The 18,776-nt window shown below is 38.1% G+C and overlaps 1 protein-coding gene across 8 annotated transcripts in view; it reads right to left on the reverse strand.

The window, feature by feature from the left end:
* The window catches only part of PPFIBP1 (PPFIB scaffold protein 1), a 213,284-nt gene that overhangs the window by 25,617 nt on the left and 168,891 nt on the right, over window positions 1-18,776 (reverse strand). For 3 of the 8 annotated variants that reach the window (XM_055396393.2, XM_055396391.2, XM_055396392.2), the window contains 7 exons: window positions 16,234-16,326; window positions 15,092-15,184; window positions 13,609-13,723; window positions 11,259-11,291; window positions 9,555-9,616; window positions 6,054-6,138; window positions 3,366-3,520 (listed from right to left, as the gene is read on the reverse strand). In XM_055396393.2, the coding sequence (XP_055252368.1) occupies window positions 3,366-3,520; window positions 6,054-6,138; window positions 9,555-9,616; window positions 11,259-11,291; window positions 13,609-13,723; window positions 15,092-15,184; window positions 16,234-16,326 (636 nt within the window). The remainder of the gene's footprint in view (window positions 1-3,365; window positions 3,521-6,053; window positions 6,139-9,554; window positions 9,617-11,258; window positions 11,292-13,608; window positions 13,724-15,091; window positions 15,185-16,233; window positions 16,327-18,776) is intronic. The other 5 variants (XM_055396398.2, XM_055396394.2, XM_055396399.2 and 2 more) reach the window with 3 other exon arrangements.

Consider the following 18,776-nt stretch of genomic DNA (forward strand, 5'->3'; position numbering starts at 1 on the left):
CTCATATAGAGGGCTTCCCTGGTAGCTCAGACAGTAAAGCATCTGCCTACAATGTGGGAGACCTAGGTTCGATCCCTGGGTTGGGAAGATCCCCTGGAGAAGGAAATGGCAACCCATTCCTGTATTCATGCCTGGAAAATCCCCTGGACTGAGGAGCCTGATGGGCTACAGTCCATGGGGTCACAAAGAGTCGGACACGACTGAGCGACTTCACTTCACTTCACTTCACCTCATATAGACAGGTGAAGAAAAAGCTTTTCCCTCACGATGAGAACTTCTAGGATATACTCTCTTAGCAACTTTCAAATACACAATACACAGTGTTAACTGTAGTCATCATGTTCTACATCAGATTCCTAGTATTTACTAATAGCCTTTGTACTTTTTGACTACCTTCATGCAATTCCCCTTCTCATTAATACCTTTTTAATGACACATTTCATCTTAGAGAAGTGTTGCTTTCTCATTAAACTCTTTCTCAGTTAAAATTTCATATTTGCATTATATAATTATGAGCAGCATATATTAAAAAGTAAAGATGCTATTTGATTCCTTCTCACAATTTCCTATAATAAAATGTTAGAAGAGAGGTATCCAAAGAAGGATCTGTTAAATATAAAGGAGCCAAGATTTAACTGAAAAATCAAACTGTTTCTCATTCCTAGTTTCCCTAGATGGAACACTACATATTAAAATTAAGAAATGGTTTCAAGGCAGAGGTCAAGCACGGGTGTTGTCAGGAAAACAGCCTTAAGATGAAGCCACAGGTGTGGCTTTGTTAAGAGAGGAAAATTTGAGGTGGTGCTCTCCTTGAACCTTTCAAACAGGTCAAAAAACTCTAAAGATAAGGGGATATCTCATAGTGGCCTCACAGGGAACCTAAGGTAATGAAGGGTTTTTTGTGAAGATATTTGTGGATATGATTTTATCTAATGGAGTGATTTATACACTGATTCATAAGAAATTCCAAATGTTTTAAATATTCTGTCATTTTAGACTGAAAGGAATATAGTTAGCAGAAAATGAGAAGAAATGAAGGCTTTGTGACCTAAATGGACACTCAACAGAAAACTACTCATCTGCAAATACAGGCTTCTTATTAAAAAGAAGGATGGCTCAAAAGGAAGCCAAGAGCCTAGAGGACTAGGCTCCATGGAATGGCTATGGACTAGTGACACACATGTGCCTTGTATTTCTCTATTTTTCAGTGGGAGTGCCTATAGCAGCTACATTATGTCTATCCCACCACTGTATGCTGGGTGTGTGGGGGACAGACAGCTTGTCCTTTAAGTTCCAGGTTCCTTAAATAGAATAGAATGGTATTCACAAAGCTGTGCCCAAGGAAATGTACCCGAAAAGCTTCATCTATAACTTGACCTGATCTGTATGACAAGATCCGGGGATACTGATGCCAAACTGGAATGAGGCTGAGGGGTCTTTGAAGAGGGGATGAACGTTATTTTCCATGGGAGAGGGATGTAAATTGTTGGAGCCAGACAGCCAAATGTGGTTGCCCCAATTTATCCCATCCCATGTATTCTTATGATATTGGCACTTGTTCATCAAGAGGCAGAGTCTATGTTCCCACTCCTTGAATCTGGATGGAGCCATGACTACAAGAGAAGAGATTCGACATGACTTCTGAGATACATCACAAAAGATGGTAGAATCTGCGCAGTCCTCTCCTTGGGACGCTCATCCTTGCGACCCACCACCACACTGAGAGGAAGCTAAGCAATCACACGCAGTGGTTCCAGTCTGAGCCTCAGCCGAGGTCCTAGTCAACAGTCTGCCTCTACCACCACGTGAACAGAGCAGCCTTCAGATGACTCAAGCCCCTAGGTTTCTCACCATTCCAGCTGATGTCCAGGGGAGCAAAGACAAGGTGTTCCTGCCAAGCCCTGCCCAAACTGCAAATTCATCAGCAAAACCAATATTGTGGTTCAAGCCACAAAGTTTTGGGGGTGGTGTGCAACAGATAACTGTAAGAGATTTTGGTGCCACTTTGAAGTGAAAGTAATATAAGTGAGTTTAAGACTGTTCATTCCTCTCTAGCTGCTTTTTTCAAGTTTAACAAATTGAAGGGGAAATTTTCCTCTTTTTCTTTTTTAATTTGAAAGTAGTCACTATTTATTAACTGATCAGATTACAAAAAATAATCATGACAGACACCCTAGTTCAAAAGACCTGTTGATCTGGTCTACTGTACTGCCAGCATCTCCACCTTCTACAAAATAGGTGGTCTTTCTCTTCATTCCACCTTGTGAAGATAATTTGCAGGGCTGGAGGAAGGTGTCTGCTGCTTTAAAGCATTTTCCAATACTACAGATCCCATGAAGCAGATCCTCCATGCAGATGATACCATATTTATCAAGTGATCAAGCAATTGATGTGTAATCTGTCAAGGCAATTTGCTTCTTATTGTTTTGCCATACTATGCTTATATATAATTCATTTGCTGACCTCCAGTTTGGGTACCTCCATGCAATACATGGCTCCACAATACCCAGCTTGTTAACTGAAGTCCACCACCTTTCCATGTTACCATCACAAGTGACTGAAACTTATATAATCTCACTTTGCCCCCACTTTATTCACTGCCTACTTATTTTTTAGTAAGTAGATAGACTATAATCTTCTTTTGAAAACCATGTCTATCTCCAAAGGATTCATATGTCTTTCCTGAATTATATAAGTGATTTTGACATTGCCCAAGTCTTTATTTCCTTTTTAAACTTTTTATTTTGTAATGCGGTATACCGAATTAACAATGTTGATAGTTTCCAGTGAACAGCAAAGGGACTCAACCATACACATACATGTATCCGTTCTCCCTCAAACTCCCCTCCCATCCAGGCTGCCACACAACACTGAGCAGAGTTCCATGCTATACTGCAGGTCTTTGCTGGTTATCCATTTTAAGTATAACAGTGTGTACATGTCCATTCCAAACTCCCTAATTATCCTTTCCCTGATCTTTTACCCTGGCAACCATAAGCTTGTTCTCCAAGTCTGTGAGTCTGTTTCTGTTTTGTAAGTAAGATCATTTGTATCATTTCTTTTTGGATTCCACACATAAGGGATGTCATGTGATATTTTTCCTTCTCTGTCTGACTTACTTCACTCAGTATGACACTCTCTAGGTCCATCCATGTTGCTGCAAATGGCCCAAACCTTTATTTATTAAAGAGAGAGGAAAAAAATGTTTCAAATAAAGACCCAGAGGTAATAATGACTGCCAAGACAAAGCAAGTCCATGATCCAACTGAGAAAAGAACCCATGTCTTTGATACTGTCAATAGCACTTTAACTTTCAATGACATTAGAGTCTCTTTAACATGAAGAAACAATAAGTCTGTAAATACCTCTTCTGGAGCACTTGTGTTAAATGGGTCATGACTGGGAGATCCCCTTACTGGCGTCAGCGATAGGTTTTTTTCCAGATCACTAAAGCCCTGCGCGTCCAGCAGGGTAGAGAAGGAGCTGGAAGGAAGCAGGTCTTCAAAGTCGCCATCTTGGCCTAGGAAACAACAAAGCAGAGTGGGCACCAACAGCTTTTCACTTTTGGAAGAAGAATCCCAGTGATCTTGAACATAAAGAGTTTTCTGATCCTTAAAAATCAGAGTCAACTTCTGTCATCCCTAAGAACAACAACATGGGCCCTAGGAACAGCACCTTAAACTGGGAGCACCAAAGGCCCAGGGGTTCTTGGGCCACATGAATATCCAGCACTGGTATTAACAGAGGTAATCAATTAATCAACAGTGGTTTAACAGACATAACTACGGACTCACAGCATTGGCATTAAAGCCAACTTAGTCTGACAACCCTTCTATAATTTTGTGTCAGCATTTGAGGCTTTAAATATTTCACTTCAGAAATAACCTGTGGAGGAATTCCAGTAGTATAACAGAAGTGATTCTAAACAGCAACAGAGTCACACTTAACTCCATTTCCATCACCACTATGCTCTTGAAAAAAAATGTGCAAAGCAAAAAGGAAAAGGAGAAAAGACGATGACTCTTGGTCCCTCTTAAGAGGGTTTTTTATGCCACTCATTTCATTTTAAAGCAGAAGGAATAATGACCTAATGGAAAAAAGCAATCACATAACCAGCAAAGTAGCAACTCTGAGAATTTTTTTAAATGTGTCTAGAAATTAAAAGGATTAAGTGCTGAACAACAGTGCCAGACATTCTTTTTTAAAAACAGAATGGTCCTTCCAACTAGCCTTTAAATAACACAGAATGGCAAATCATTTACTTGTTTAAAGATACTAACTAGACACAGCTTTTTAATTTAGGTTTTATTAGATTTTTACTCTAATTTTATTAGAATTGAGGTATTCTTAGAATTGCCTGAGGATTTTCTAAATAAACATAAATCCTACTGAGAAAGCACTGTTGATGAAGCTCTTCATTAGAACAGGACATAATTTCCAATGGTTTATAAAAATCCTTCTGTATTTTTAAATAGACTTTTATACACATAGATTAAAAAGGAAGAAAGAATTACATGAAAATGCCAGTAGTGATCATGCCAGTACAATTATGAGTAATTTTTACCCCTTTTCTCTATTTTCAAAATGTTTTACAATATAGTCTAATTGCAGAAATTAATCTGCTCTTCTTTTATTTTGAAACATTATAGTATTGAGATTCTATAAAATCAAACAATGTTACAAATACTATGACTATGCAAAAATACTATGTAAAATATTTACATAATAATTTTATGTAAAAATTAATTACAGAATCTGTAATATTCCTTAAAAGAGACTCTTGTGAAAGCATAGAAAATGCTGAGTGATGAGAACTGTCATGATAATTAGAGGTTTATTTGCTCATTCAGATAACTATAAAGTCTTAATACGTGCCAGGCCTTATGGACAAAAAGATGAAGATCCATTTTGTTCAAAGATCCTGGTCCAGAGGATTTTCTTTCTTTGTGAACCCATCAAAATTAAAATTTCAAAATCCCAAGTGTTCCACAAATACCTTCCCAAAGATTTATTTTCACCACTTACTTTTAAAGTAAATAGCCCCACCTATGCAGTGCTAATGAACAAAAGAACTTCAAAGCTCTTAACATTTTTGCTTATTTTGAATGATCCCCAAAGCTTTGCTGTATTTGAGGATGGCCAACTGGCCCATCAGCAGATAAAATAATAATAAATACAACAAAATACAGGCTATTTTTACTTAGATGTTTTACAGACTTTTAAAAAAATGTGTTTAAAGCTGAACACAATCCCCCTCAACCCATGCAATGTTACTCTTCTAGGTTTCCCCCTCTTGGTAAGTGGAGCCATCCTCTGCTAGTTGCTTTAGCCAGAAATGTTCATTTTTCCTGATGCTTGCTTCTTCTTCACTTTGCTAATCTAACTCATCATACTATTAAGTCAAGGGTAACACCAGAATAGATTTCCAATCAGCACTATCAAATCTTCCCACTGTAATACTGCAAGGTTCTCTTGATTGGTTTCCCTTCCTTCCAACACTACTGGAATAGCCCCAGTGGTCCATAGTCCATGATGCTCCATTTGTCATGTCACTGACTTGTTAAGACCCTTCAGTGGATCTTCAGGGCTGGGATGAGAGCTAAACTCCTCCCCTTGCATGATCTGGCTGTGTCTCTTCTATTATCTCATCGGTCTCACTCTCCCCTCTGCCCACTACCTTTCAGGCACATGCATCTCCTTTTTTTTAACTGGAGTATAATTGCTTTACAATGTTATGTTAGTTTGCTGTACAATGAAGTGAATCAGCTCTATGTACACACACTGAGGTCCTTTTCCACCGAGGCTCTTGCACATGCTGTGACTCTCTCTCTCTCTAGAATGTCCCCTATACATGGGGATGGCTCTGTCTGAACAACCAAACAACACTGCACTCAGCAAACTACACTTTTTCTGGCAGAGGACAGATGCCTAATAACATTGCTGAATGAATGGATGAGCCACCTAATTTGAAATAATAGCAATTGAGGCCAAATGTAAAAAGTTTACAGCCATGTAAAATCAACTCAGGTAGAAAAGCTCTTAGAGCTACACACCTTTTTTACCTGGAGCCAAAACCACTGTTTCTTGCATTTTCTTGTACCTGTTCAGGCACTGTCGAAGATCTTCTATTTTCCGATCCTATTAATAAAATAATAATTCTTAATATTGTGATTTTAAAACAATAAGAGTAATTGTGACACAAAGAATGAGCAGACGTGAATTATTTACATTATTCAAAGAATAGTTCTAAACTTTAATAAAACCGCTAATGTCTAGAATATTTTTCCTACATACATCAGAGATATAGAAAAAGTACCTCTAAATTTAGAGATCCTATCCTTCAGCTGCCATCTTTAAAAAACAAAAACAAAACAAGGTAATAAGATACAAAAAGAAACCGAGAAAAAAATCAACTTTAATTACTCTCCTCTCTAACATAAGTCAGAGCTGGAAAGAAAGATCTGTACTTGTTATCTTCATCAGCCACCATCAACCTCCATCTGGTTTTTCCCTTCTTAAAACACTCCATCAAAGTTGCTTCAATTAATCATCAGGGACCTTTCTCTTCCGAGCTTCTCAGGTAGTGCAGTGGTAAAAACTCTCCTGCCAATGCAGGAGCCCCAGGAGACACAGGTTCGGTCCCTAGGTTGGGAAGATTCCCTGGAGTAGGAAATGGCAACCCACTCTAGTATTCTTCCCTGGGAAATCTCATGGACAGAGGAGCCTGGTGGGCTACAGCCCATGTGGTTGCAGTGTCGGACACACTGAGCACACGCACATGACCTTCTCTTTACTAAAAACAATGGACACTTTTCATCCTTTTCTGAATTTGATCACCAGGTGGCACTTGACTGACCCCCACTTTCCTTCTTTCACTTTCCTCTCCACTCTTTCTTTTCTTCTGTCTTGATTTGTTAATCCTTGAGCAGGGGCTGGTGCACTGGGATGACCCAGAGGGATGGGATGAGGGAGGTGGGAGGGGGAACACATGTACACCCATGGCGGATTCATGTCAATGTATGGCAAAACCAATGCAATATTGTAAAGTGAAAAAAAAAAATCCTTGAGCTGATGAATATTCTACCTCCATTACCCCCCACTCCACCCCACACTATCATCCTAACCCAGAATATGAAATGTTAGAGCTTCAAGGTTTTATCCTTTACCCTCTTCTCTTCTCCCAAGCCCTCAGGGTGGTAGATTACAAACATGGGCTCCCTAGCTCCCTCCAACATGGATTTGGGGCAAGACCATATGACCTACTTAGGCTAATGATATATAACAAATGTGGTTCAAAGCAAAGGCTTGAAAAGTAGTTGCACACTGGGGCGTGCCCTTTCTTGCTGTCCTAGGAACTCTGAGGCCACTACTTGAAGAAGCGTAGGTTAGCCTAATGGAGGTAGGGAGATCATTTGGGAAGACACAACCCAATCTGTCAATCACCAGACATGTGAATTACACCATCTTAAACTATATAGCCCCATCCCGGTCACCAGCAAATGATAGAGGATCAGCAAAGTCAGCCCAGACTAGAACAATCTAGCCAATCTACAGAAGTATGAGAATTAACAAATATGATTTATATGGAGCAAAAGCAAACTGATACATCAACTATAGTTTTGTCCCCACCAATCTACATATTTCAACTCTATATTTCTCCCAAAATTGACAGGGTTCACTGCCTACCAACTAATAATCCTACACTAATCCCAAAATGTAGATTCATTTTCCAACTTTCTAAGAGAAATCTCCTTTTAATGTCCCACAAACACATCACACATTGAATACATCTAAAATGAAGCTTATTATTCGCCCCGAGTACTTGAGTCTCTGCTTGGATTCCCTTAACTCTTTTAATGGTACCCTCATTCAACCCACTGCCGCAAACCAGAAAATTTTCCCCAAATCCAAAGATTTAAAAATCTTGGTAACCAGTGAATTTCTCTAAACCAACCCCCCCTTATCACTTCACTGCCACTGCCTTGTTTCCACATCTTCATTTCTCACCTATTTTAACACCCTCTTAATTGTTGTCTTCATTCTCTTTCTTTTATCCTTGATTCTATTCTGCCACCAGAATCAGCTTTTTAACATGGCAATTTAATGATGTCCCTGTTCCAGGTCTAAAGCTGAGACCCCAAATCGTTAAATCATCAGCGTCACTATAGCAGCCCCCATACACCGTCCTCCACCTGTATCTCATGGCTCCAGAACTTTCCCAGTATGCAGTGGCTGTTTCAAGACTTGGTTTTGACTCGTGTTTTTGCTCATGGATCTTTTGCCCAGAACATTTCATTTTCCTGATGAATGACTCTTGCTCTCACTCAGGATTTGCCCAAATATGTCCTCTTTGAAGGCTTCTTGGAACCACCAAGAAGTTAGGTCACTCTTGGTGCTCTTAGAGAAGTCTGAGCATCTAATAAGCCCTCATTCAACATTGGGAGCTTTGCTTGTTATTGTTATTTTTTGAGGGAGAGAAATGAAAACAAAACGAATTTTAGTGTGTTTTTTTTTTTCAAATTCAATCTATGTGCACAGCTTGCTAATGACTTTTTTATTTGATGTGGGGAGGACTAGCACAAATAAACCTATATATGGGTGGGTGGTAGAATGAGTTTATTTCCATTGAATAAAGAACAAAAAGAATGAAAGGTAATAAACAGGGTTAGGCAAGGAAGAGAAGGAAGCTTATGATGAGAAAAAGATCAAGACAAAGTTCTTTAGCATTGGCTTGATTTTTATTTCCCTGAAGTTACTCTTTTTGTGGGAAAATGTCTCCTTGTTTTACTCATTAAGGGACACGAGGGGGGGACAGTTCTGGTGACAGGATCCGAACCTGCCTGCTGGGTATGTGGTTGGTCAGGGAAGCCATGAAGAGACACGTTACTTTATTAAGGCCCCGCATCCCTGCTCTGAGCAGAATGCAGTGAGAAGAAGCAACAGCTGGAGGAGAAGCCCTCCTGGAGATGTTGGCATTAGGCCAGTGCATCTCAAACAAAGCCTAGTGCCATCTTGATTATGGTGCCTGTGCCTGTTTCCTGGCATCTCACCATGCAGGAGAGCAGAGACAATCCCAGATGTGAAAGAGGCCAGCAGTGTGAAGGAAGCAACATGTTCATAGAGATTAAAGTCAACATGATGGTGAAGCTAAAATTGCCATGGCTACCTCCTTCAGAGTTCATATGGTGGCCCAGAATTTCCAGGGACCACAGAAAAGATGTACTATGGACTATGTCCTTTCTCTCACTTGTCACTTGAATGTAAAAAGCTGATCTGCTAGCTTGAACACTTTCTAAATTCAAGATGGTGGGCTGGAGGGATGGATTCTCAGTAGAGCCAGAGCTGCTGGCTGTACTTGTGCTATCTACACAGCCCAAGTGTGTCACTGACCCGCTGAGAGCAGGTCCACTTGGGCAGGAAGGGAGAATGCTTCCCCTTAATGTCAGCTGTTTAGGGGATGTTCTTTCAAACTAGGGTATCTGATGAAAATGCATGGAATGATCAAAATGATGATGTAACATATCCAAATAAACAGTTAAATTTCACCTACATACCTTTTCTTCATTTGCTGCCATCAAAGACTCCACAGCCTTTTTCATTTTTTGTACTTCAATATCTGAAATATCACAACATCAAATCAGAAATGTGTTTTTTTAAATGTGTGAAAATAACAAGAAACTACTGACTTTTCATGTTGAAATATTTTAAGGTAAAAATGTTAATTTATTCTGCTTGTTTTTTTTTTTAAGGAACATTTACCATTTATATTCTCTTTTAGGGAAAATCTGAAAAATGAACACTTTCTATTATAGCTCACTTTAATAGTCATCATTCTAGAAAAAAAACAACTGCCCTCTCTCAAAGCAAGAACAAAATCCTGATAAGAACGCTGAAGATGAAATTTCAGTGCCATAACAATAAAAACATGGAGTTTTAAAAGAAGAAACTTATAATAAAGCAGGTGAAAGTGATGAATGGCATATATATGACAAAAGCAGAGAAACTGTTCAGTTATAACTGAGACAGACACAAATGGTAACAGCCTGATGGAATGTGATATTTACATGAGTGTCATGCTAAGAAGCTAGCTGTAGATTCCATACAGAAGGATAATAAGTACCTTGCTTCATCTATAAACTTCATTTCCAATACTATCTTAAAATATAAGGGCCAAAGTAAGTGATTCTCCTTAAAACCTGATATTCAAATAGAAAAGCATGCTACTTTAATCATAAAAGCAAATATTTTAAATACGAAAAGTCAATCCAAAATGAGAACACACATTAAAAAAATTAAAACAGAGAAAAAAGTTCAGCTAAAGTTGTCTGCTTCCAAGAGCAAAAAATACTACTGAAGGTGAATTTTAACGCAATGATGCATCATCCAGCAGAGATATAATACTTTCAATTACAGTATACTCTGTAGGAACTGCTTTTATTATTATTTTTTAAATGGCAAATTTCCTGAAGAATTTAACATCTGGAGGAAAGCCCACTAAGGGTTTATCTTTATCCTGCATTATATAATCTAGGCTCTGTTAGTCAGCCTGGGTACAATTTCTTTTGTGACACAAGAGGGTATGTTTATAGAAACTCCTAATATAGATCTCAGTGAAAAAGTGGGCTACAAAACACTGAAAAGCAAAAGCAAGTTCAAAATGATTGTTAACTGTGGTAAATTTTAAAAACAGTAGGTTTTGACTTTCCTGGTGGTCCAGTGGTGAAGAACCCACCTGCCAATTCAGAGGACACGGGTTTGATCCCTGGTCTGGTAAGATCCTACATGCTGAGGGCCAACTAACTCTGTGCACAACTGCTGAGCCCATGCCCTCAAGCCCACGCACTGCAACAGAGAAAGCCTGCATGCAGTAACAAAGATTCAGTGCAGTCAAAAATAAATAAATACATTTATTTTTTTTAAAGCAGATTTTCACTGGAGTATAAACATTGTTTTCTCCTCTGACCCTGTATCTCAGGCCACAGAGAAAATGCTTCCTCGCCTCTACCAGTCTGGGGGCTCTGCTGAAACCTGCAGAGCAAAGGGGCTGACTCAGGTACAATCTGCAAAATGGTCTTTACTCTTGCTTCTATCATCTGTTAGTTACCCTCTATTTGGTACATTCTGAAGAAATGAGGAGCTTATTGATGAAGCAATTTTACATCTTTGGTGAGAGAAATGTTTTAAAACACATGCAAAGAACAGTCCAAGTTTACTTTGGGTGAATGTGAAGGCTGATGGAAATACACCAAAAACCTTACTTTTGTCTTTGAGCTTCTTTTTAAAATTTTCATCTGTGCAGGAAAACCCATTGAATTGGAAGTTAGCATATATTACAATGATAATATTTTAAAAGCACTATAATTTGGTCTCTTTTTACCTAAAACAAAGAGACTTTAATCTCATAAAGACTGAATAGGAAGCATTATTTTATGACTTTAGGACTGGCACTATAATACCATAATGCTTTCTGTGAGGTTAGAACCTCATGTAATTAATTAGAAGGCGTAAATCTGAGTTACCACCTCTGTTACTTCATCTTTCTGAAACTTGATTTTCTCATATTAAAACTGGGCCTTATAGGTACAAGTGCTTCTTAAACACTGTGATGATAAACCAGCTAATGCTGCATCAGTTGCTTTTTATATTTCCATTACAGTCTGATCTATGATCCTTGTGAACATGATGAGGACACCGCTTATATCATCTCCATCTCACCATTCAAGTTCAACAGCACTGAAATGATCCATCTCCTGTTCAACAAGATGAGTCCACTGATCACGCAGTTAGATGTTATGTCAGCATCAGGTTCCATGAAGTTTCTAAACACTAGCTCTTATTGCCTGTACCTGTCTGGCTGGGTACTGCTAACAAGTGGTTCACAGACCAGTTCCGTTCAGTCCAGTCACTCAGTCATGTCTGACTCCTTGCGATCCCAAGGATCCCATGGACTGCAGGCTTCCCTGTCCATCACCAACTCCCCGAGCTTGCTCAAACTAACATCCATCGAGTCGGTAATGCCATACAACCATCTCATCCTCTGTCTTACCCTAATCACAGACCAGTGCTAGTCCTCAGATCTGATTGTGGGTAGCACTACTCTAACGCAGCCTCTATAGCTCACAAGTCCTATGAATCCATTTTTCTCTTAAGACTCTTGAAAGCATAACCTGCCTGTGAATGTCCCCAAAGAAAGTACGTTCTATATATGCGAAAACAGAGACGAAAGATCCATTTCCCTCAATGTTGGACGAACTGAATTTTCAGATGGATAGGGAGTTACGAAACCTGCAGATAAATAAAGCCAGGACAATCTAGAGCCAAGAAGACTATCAGTTCAGTTCAGTTCAGTCGCTCAGTCGTGTCCAACTCTGCGACCCCATGAATCACAGCACACTAGGCCTCCCTGTCCATCACCAACTACCGGAGTTCACTCAAACTCATGTCCATCATGAGTGGTGATGCCATCCAGCCATCTCATTCTCTGTCGTCCCCTTCTCCTCCCGCCCCCAATCCTTCCCAGCATCAGAGTCTTTTCCAGTGAGTCAACTCGTCACATGAGGTGGCCAAAGTATTGGAGTTTCAGCTTTAGCATCAGTCCTTCCAATGAATACCCAGGATTGATCTCCTTTAGAATGGACTGGTTGGATCTCCTTGCGGTCCAAGGGACTCTCAAGAGTCTTCTCCAGCACCACAGTTCAAAAGCATCAATTCTTCGACGATCAGCTTTCTTCACAGTCCAACTCTCACATCCATACATGACCACGGGAAAAACCATAGCCTTGACTAGACGGACCTTGGTTGGCAAAGTAATGTCTCTGCTTTTTAATATGCTATCTAGGTTGGTCATAACTTTCCTTCCAAGGAGTAAGCGTTTTTTAATTTCATGGCTGCAATCAGCATCCACAGTGATTTTGGAGCCCAAAAAAATAAAGTCTGACACTGTTTCCACTGTTTTCCCATCTATTTCCCATGAAGTGATGAGACCAGATGCCATGATCTTTGTTTTCTGAATGTTGAGCTTCAAGCCAACCTTTTCACTCTATGGAGGTAATCTAATTCAAGTCCCTCACTGTATAGACAATTGCAATTTGAACAAGAACTCTCTCATGATGAGAATTTACCAAGTAATAATTAACCATGTAGACTTCCCTGGTGGTTCAGACAGTGAAGAATCTGCCTGCAATGCAGGAGACCTGGGTTTGATCCCTGGGTCAGGATGATCCCCTTGAGAAGAGAATGGCTACCCACTCCAGTATTCTTGCCTGGAAAATCTCACGAACAAAGGAGACTGGTGGGCTACAGTCCATGGGGTTGCAAAAGAGTTGCCACAACTGAGCAACTAACATTAAGACCAATGATTAGGCTTAATCTAAAATAAACATCCACAAAAGTATAGAGGTGCCCTCCTCTAGCTGCTCAAGAGGAAGTTAACAGATGCCCAAGCATGGTGAAGTCTCAGAGGAGTCCCTGGGGTCCCGGGCTCAGATGGCTTCTGCTGCTCCTCTCTCTCTTTGATGCTAATGTTATACATCATCTAACATCAAATCTTTTATAGATTGTGATGGTTTTAACAAAAGGAGAAAACAAATGTTTAATACATATTCTTACCTCGATCAAGAATTTCAATCCCTTCTCCTTTCATCTGGCAAACCAATTTTTCTTGTAGTCTTCTCACTTCAGATTCTTTCTCTTCCAGTTGATCTTTCAGAGATGCCAGCTCCTCCTACAAATGATAAAGTCATTCAAAAACAGTAGATTATGACTAAAAGGGAATATTCAGAGAGTCTGTTAACTCTTGAGTCAATAATTAGTTTTCATGAATGTAACAAAAAAACTACAAGAATTTAAACACAAACTTCAGAAATCAGTGGCAATGATAAGCAGGAAGCAAGAGAATTAATAAAAGTCCAATTTATAATAACTGCAGTATAATTATTTCAAGTTTCTTTGTGACCAAATTAAAAATGAATCTTTTAATGTGTAATCAGGACTAGGACAGCCCTAAGGTTTAAATCTTACATTAAGTAAAACATCTGACCAAGTTAATCAAAGAATATAATCAAATTAGATGCTTAGTGTCATAAAAGCAAAACAAAATACAAATTTGAAAAAATATATTAGACTTGCTTGACATTTATTCAGCATTTCAAGATGGTACTCATGTTCCCTGGACAAGACAGAACTTAATTAGTGGATAAGGCAGCAGGCAATAAACAACTTTGAGTCATTGGACTAAATAATTCCTTCTCATCACTAAGGTAAAAGAATAGAATCTCCTACAACAATGGGGAAAAAAGAGATTCTTTAATCTAAAAAAAAAAAAAAAAAAACTACACAACTATTTAAGACCTTAAATCCAGTGTTCTATTTACTGAAGTTTGTTTCAGTTTCATTTTGGTAAAGAAGTACTAGCTTTAGCAAACTTAAGTTTTGCTGGTTATATTTAACATAGGTAATAAAGCTATGCAATGCTAATAAGTGTGCCTTTATTTTCAATATAACATTTTATTTTCAGTTGGTAAAGATACCTATTACGTTTAGCATTATGAGAAGATGTAGCTTTCCAAAGCAGCTAAGAAGTTGGCCTATTATAGTTTTTACTTATGGTGGGAATGGACTCCAAATATAAGGAATTTTCAGTAGCACTGTCAAGAAGTGCTGCCATGAGCTTACTATGCTTCTAAGCAGTAACATCTACTCACTGCCATGGTAGTTAACTCTGTACGCATTTACCTTTGAGAAAGTCTTGAAAGAGTAAGACTGTTTATTACTGATACCAAAGAGAAGTCTTTCCCAGGTGAACTTTTGCAATTACTTTATCATGCTTGGATCTCATTCTAAGATAATGAGATTTAATTTATAAACAAATACTTTTATTTTACAAGTTTACTACTTTTTGCTGTTTCATATGCTTCTGAAAACAATATTAGGGATTGCAATGTCCCTTTAATTAGCTTTACACATATTAAAAAAAAAACAGGGGACACACACAAAAAAATGAATGCACACATCACTAAAAACACCATCACAGCAAAACAATACAAGCCAGAAAGCAACAGGCCATGGACCCATTACCCAAGGTCTACTACACCTTCAGTGATTCCCACTTTTGTTCCATCCGCTGCTTTTCATACTGCATCTGACCCACCTTGATTTTCATGCTAGAAAGTTTGGCCATTAAAGACTGGTAGAGAGACAGAAGTGAAAGAAAACTACAGATAGAAAAAGACAAGCTAAGTAACCAAGAACACAGTACCAGTTTATAAAGGAGGTTAGATAACTGAGAGAAATGACAAGTTCAGTTCAGTTCAGTTAGTTGCTCAGTTGTGTCCAACTCTTTGCGACCCCATGAATCACAGCACGCCAGGCCTCCCTGTCCATCACCAACTCCCGGAGTTCACTCAAACTCATGTCCATCAAGTCGGTGATGCCATCCAGCCATCTCATTCTCTGTCATCCCCTTCTCCTCCCGCCCCCCAATCCCTCCCAGCATCAGAGTCTTTTCCAGTGAGTCAACTCGTTGCATGAGGTGGCCAAAGTATTGGAGTTTCATGTTCTATCAAATTAGTTAAACCCCGATTCTTATACAAAATTGTTGCTGTTCAGTCACTGAGTTGTGTCCAACTCTTTAGGGACCCCATGGACCTGCAGCCTGCCAAGGTCCTCTGTCCATGGAGTTTTCCAGGCAAGAATACTGGAGTGGGGTGCCATTCCCTTCTCTACTTATTCAGAATGTGAAAATCGCTCAGTTGTGTCCAGCTCTTTGCAATTTCATGGACTATACAGTCCATGGAATTTTCCAGGCCAGAATACTGGAGTGGGTAGCCTTTCCCTTCTCCAGGGGATCTTCCCAACCCAGGGATCAAACCCAGGTCTCCCACACTGAGGGTGGATTCTTCACCAGCTGAGCAACAAGAAAAGCCCAAGAATACTGGAGTGGGTAGCCTATCCTTTCTCCAGCAGATCTTCCCGACCCAGGAATCAAACCAGGGTCTTCTGCATTGCAGGCGGATTCTTTACCAACTGAGCCACCAGGGAAGCCCTTATTCAGAACAATAGTGTTTAAATTCTAGATGGTCTCCAGCTTGGGGAAAAACTTTGTTCACTTGTAAAATGCCTTAAAATGTCTTCTTTATCACATTCTAAGTAGAAAATGTATTTTACCTATATTATTGATCATGGATAAGTAGTAGAGCCACTTATATAAAATTTTTCGCCATTGTGAAAACTTACCTTGGTAGATTTCAGCTTTTTCTCATACTGAAGTCTTTCATTTTCCATTTCACTGACTCTTAACCTCAAATCATTGATCTCCTGCATTAGCCCCTGTCCAAAAAGAAACAAGGAAATACATTAGGAAAGCAGTAAACACCTATTTTACCTACCAAAATAGCAGTTTGGAAATCCTCAGTCAATGGCTCTTGGGTTACAGCTGGATGAATGAAATTAGACAAATGAGAATGAATGCGTCTCCTTGAGAATCTTTTCACTGAATCTTTCCATGGATCCATTGAAAGATCCATTGAATTTTTCCATTGAAAACATTTCCTCCACCCTAAAACGATAGCACTGATTATGGAAATGAAAAGTGACTAATTTTTAAGAAAGGTAACTGATCACTTGTTATCATTGAGCAAATATTTTTAGATTAAAAATCACTATATGGACTTTGTCTTTTTAAAATAATCCAGAGAAATTTTCTTTAGTAAAGTCATTTACTTTTAGGGCCTTTTCAGTGATATATGGATATTTATAAAAATATTTTTCTAATTTCTTAATTTGTCTACAAAATATATATTGTTCCTCAATCCAATCTGGGAGAAACGAATGAAATTTAAACACATTAAACCAAGGATTCTAAATTTGAGGGTAGATGAGAGCCCTGTCATGTACAAATATATTCAGCATCGTAATATAATTTTTATGTTTGGAAAAATGCAAAAGAAAGTAACCCTAATGTTTTCATAATACAAATACAAATCATACACCTTTTCTACTTTTATTTTCAAAAATCTAATTCGTTTGTAAACATTGTCTAAATATTCTGAGCAATAGTGACATATTTTTGTCCACAGGCCAGAGAGTAGGAAAAATAAATTAGAATGCAAAACAATACTAAGTCATCCAGAAGGGTTCAAATAGTCTGTGAAGATGCCTTTTCTCTAACAACAAGGTATGAAACTTCCACCAATGGTTAACGTGTTTTTGTTCCTCTCAAGACATTTATTCCTGAGCCACAGATTCACAGGTAACAGAAAAGAATTACATAAGAATGCTATAATAAACAAACAGAACAATGCTATTAAAGTGTAATGATTCAACCTCACAGAGGCCAGGAAAAGGATGCTCTAGTGAAATATACTTCTCAGAAAACCTACAGGTTTTTAAATTGTAGTTACTTGTAAAATGGGGAAAAGTACTACCTAGTATTACATAATACTTATAAATATTATAACGATTAATATGTTTCAATAAGAAGCTATTTTCTGTTTATGAATGATATAAATAACTGTTTGACATCATTTAATAACATTTTAATTGTGATTAAGTTGTGATTTAGTTTACCTGTAAGTTCAAAATTCAAGTAAAAGGAAAAAGTCAGTTTCTCCCATTCATTTATCTACCATTTATTAACCACTCTTGCATAATACAAGTTCTTAGTAATCTTCTTTAATCAATCTGGTCTTCCACAGATATATTTTCCCACTTATTATTAAAAGTGAATTCTATTTGTATTGGAATTCTATTTGGATTGTTTCAATTCTGTTGTTGAATTGTTGATTGTTGGAATTCCTCAGCTTTGAATTCTATTTGGATTGTTGTATTTTACCATTTTCTTTAGAAATAGTGGCAATTTGTAAAGAAGAAACAAAAGAAGAAAACAGAATTATAAACTGAGGTCATTTTTCTATTAAAAAAGAACTACCCAATTACCCCTTGAGGCAATACTGTAAGTATAAACATAAATTTTTAATCTGAAAGAAGCCCTATCTTTCCACGATAATTTCCGTGATAATTTTCAAGATAGAAAATCTGGAAGTAGCTCCTAAATATGAAAGTTTTAAAAATGTAATACAATTTCAAAGTAATTTCTTATCAGAAGTTCAGTACTTTTAAAAGTGAAAATCCTTGTTATTTTTCCCTTTTCCTTCACAGAAAACTAGGGCTCTACAGAAACTCATTTCTGATATCTGTATTCTTACCAGAAGGGGGCACTGTTGAATGATGCTAACCACCTATCAGCTATTCCTGGGCTAGGCAAGCCCTGTCTTCCAAGGTTTCAAGAATTCTACCCCTAATCTTTTGGAAGTGCCTCTACTTCTACTTCTTCCCCACACTCCACTGTTTTCTTAGCAATTCATCTCCAGATAACCTAAAGTCTTAAGACAAAGTTAAAGAATTTTGGATTCATGAAATAGCCAGAGAAACATTTCAATTAAGGGGAAAGGTAGGAAAATGAGCATATTCAATTTTAATTTTTTTAGTTTTAATCTTAAAGACTACTTCAATTATTTTCATATATAAAAGCAGTTTATAATATCCCATAATCTTTAATCTCTAAAACGCATGCTACATCTTACCAATAGTGCTGAATGTTTATTAGAACGTTATCAGGGACTGAAGTTTACTAGAGGTTTGGTGACAAGATCACCTTGCATATGATTGAGGCAATGCATAAATGAAGGAAGAAAACACCAAAAAAAGCTTTTACAAAAAATGCAGACAAACTCAAGAAATACAAATATTGCTCTGGGATCTTACCAAAAAAACCCATA

Source organism: Moschus berezovskii, chromosome 6, assembly GCF_049115385.1.
Source record: "Moschus berezovskii isolate FMDL1 chromosome 6, NW_MosBer_1.0, whole genome shotgun sequence".
Taxonomy (NCBI): Eukaryota; Metazoa; Chordata; class Mammalia; order Artiodactyla; family Moschidae; genus Moschus; species Moschus berezovskii.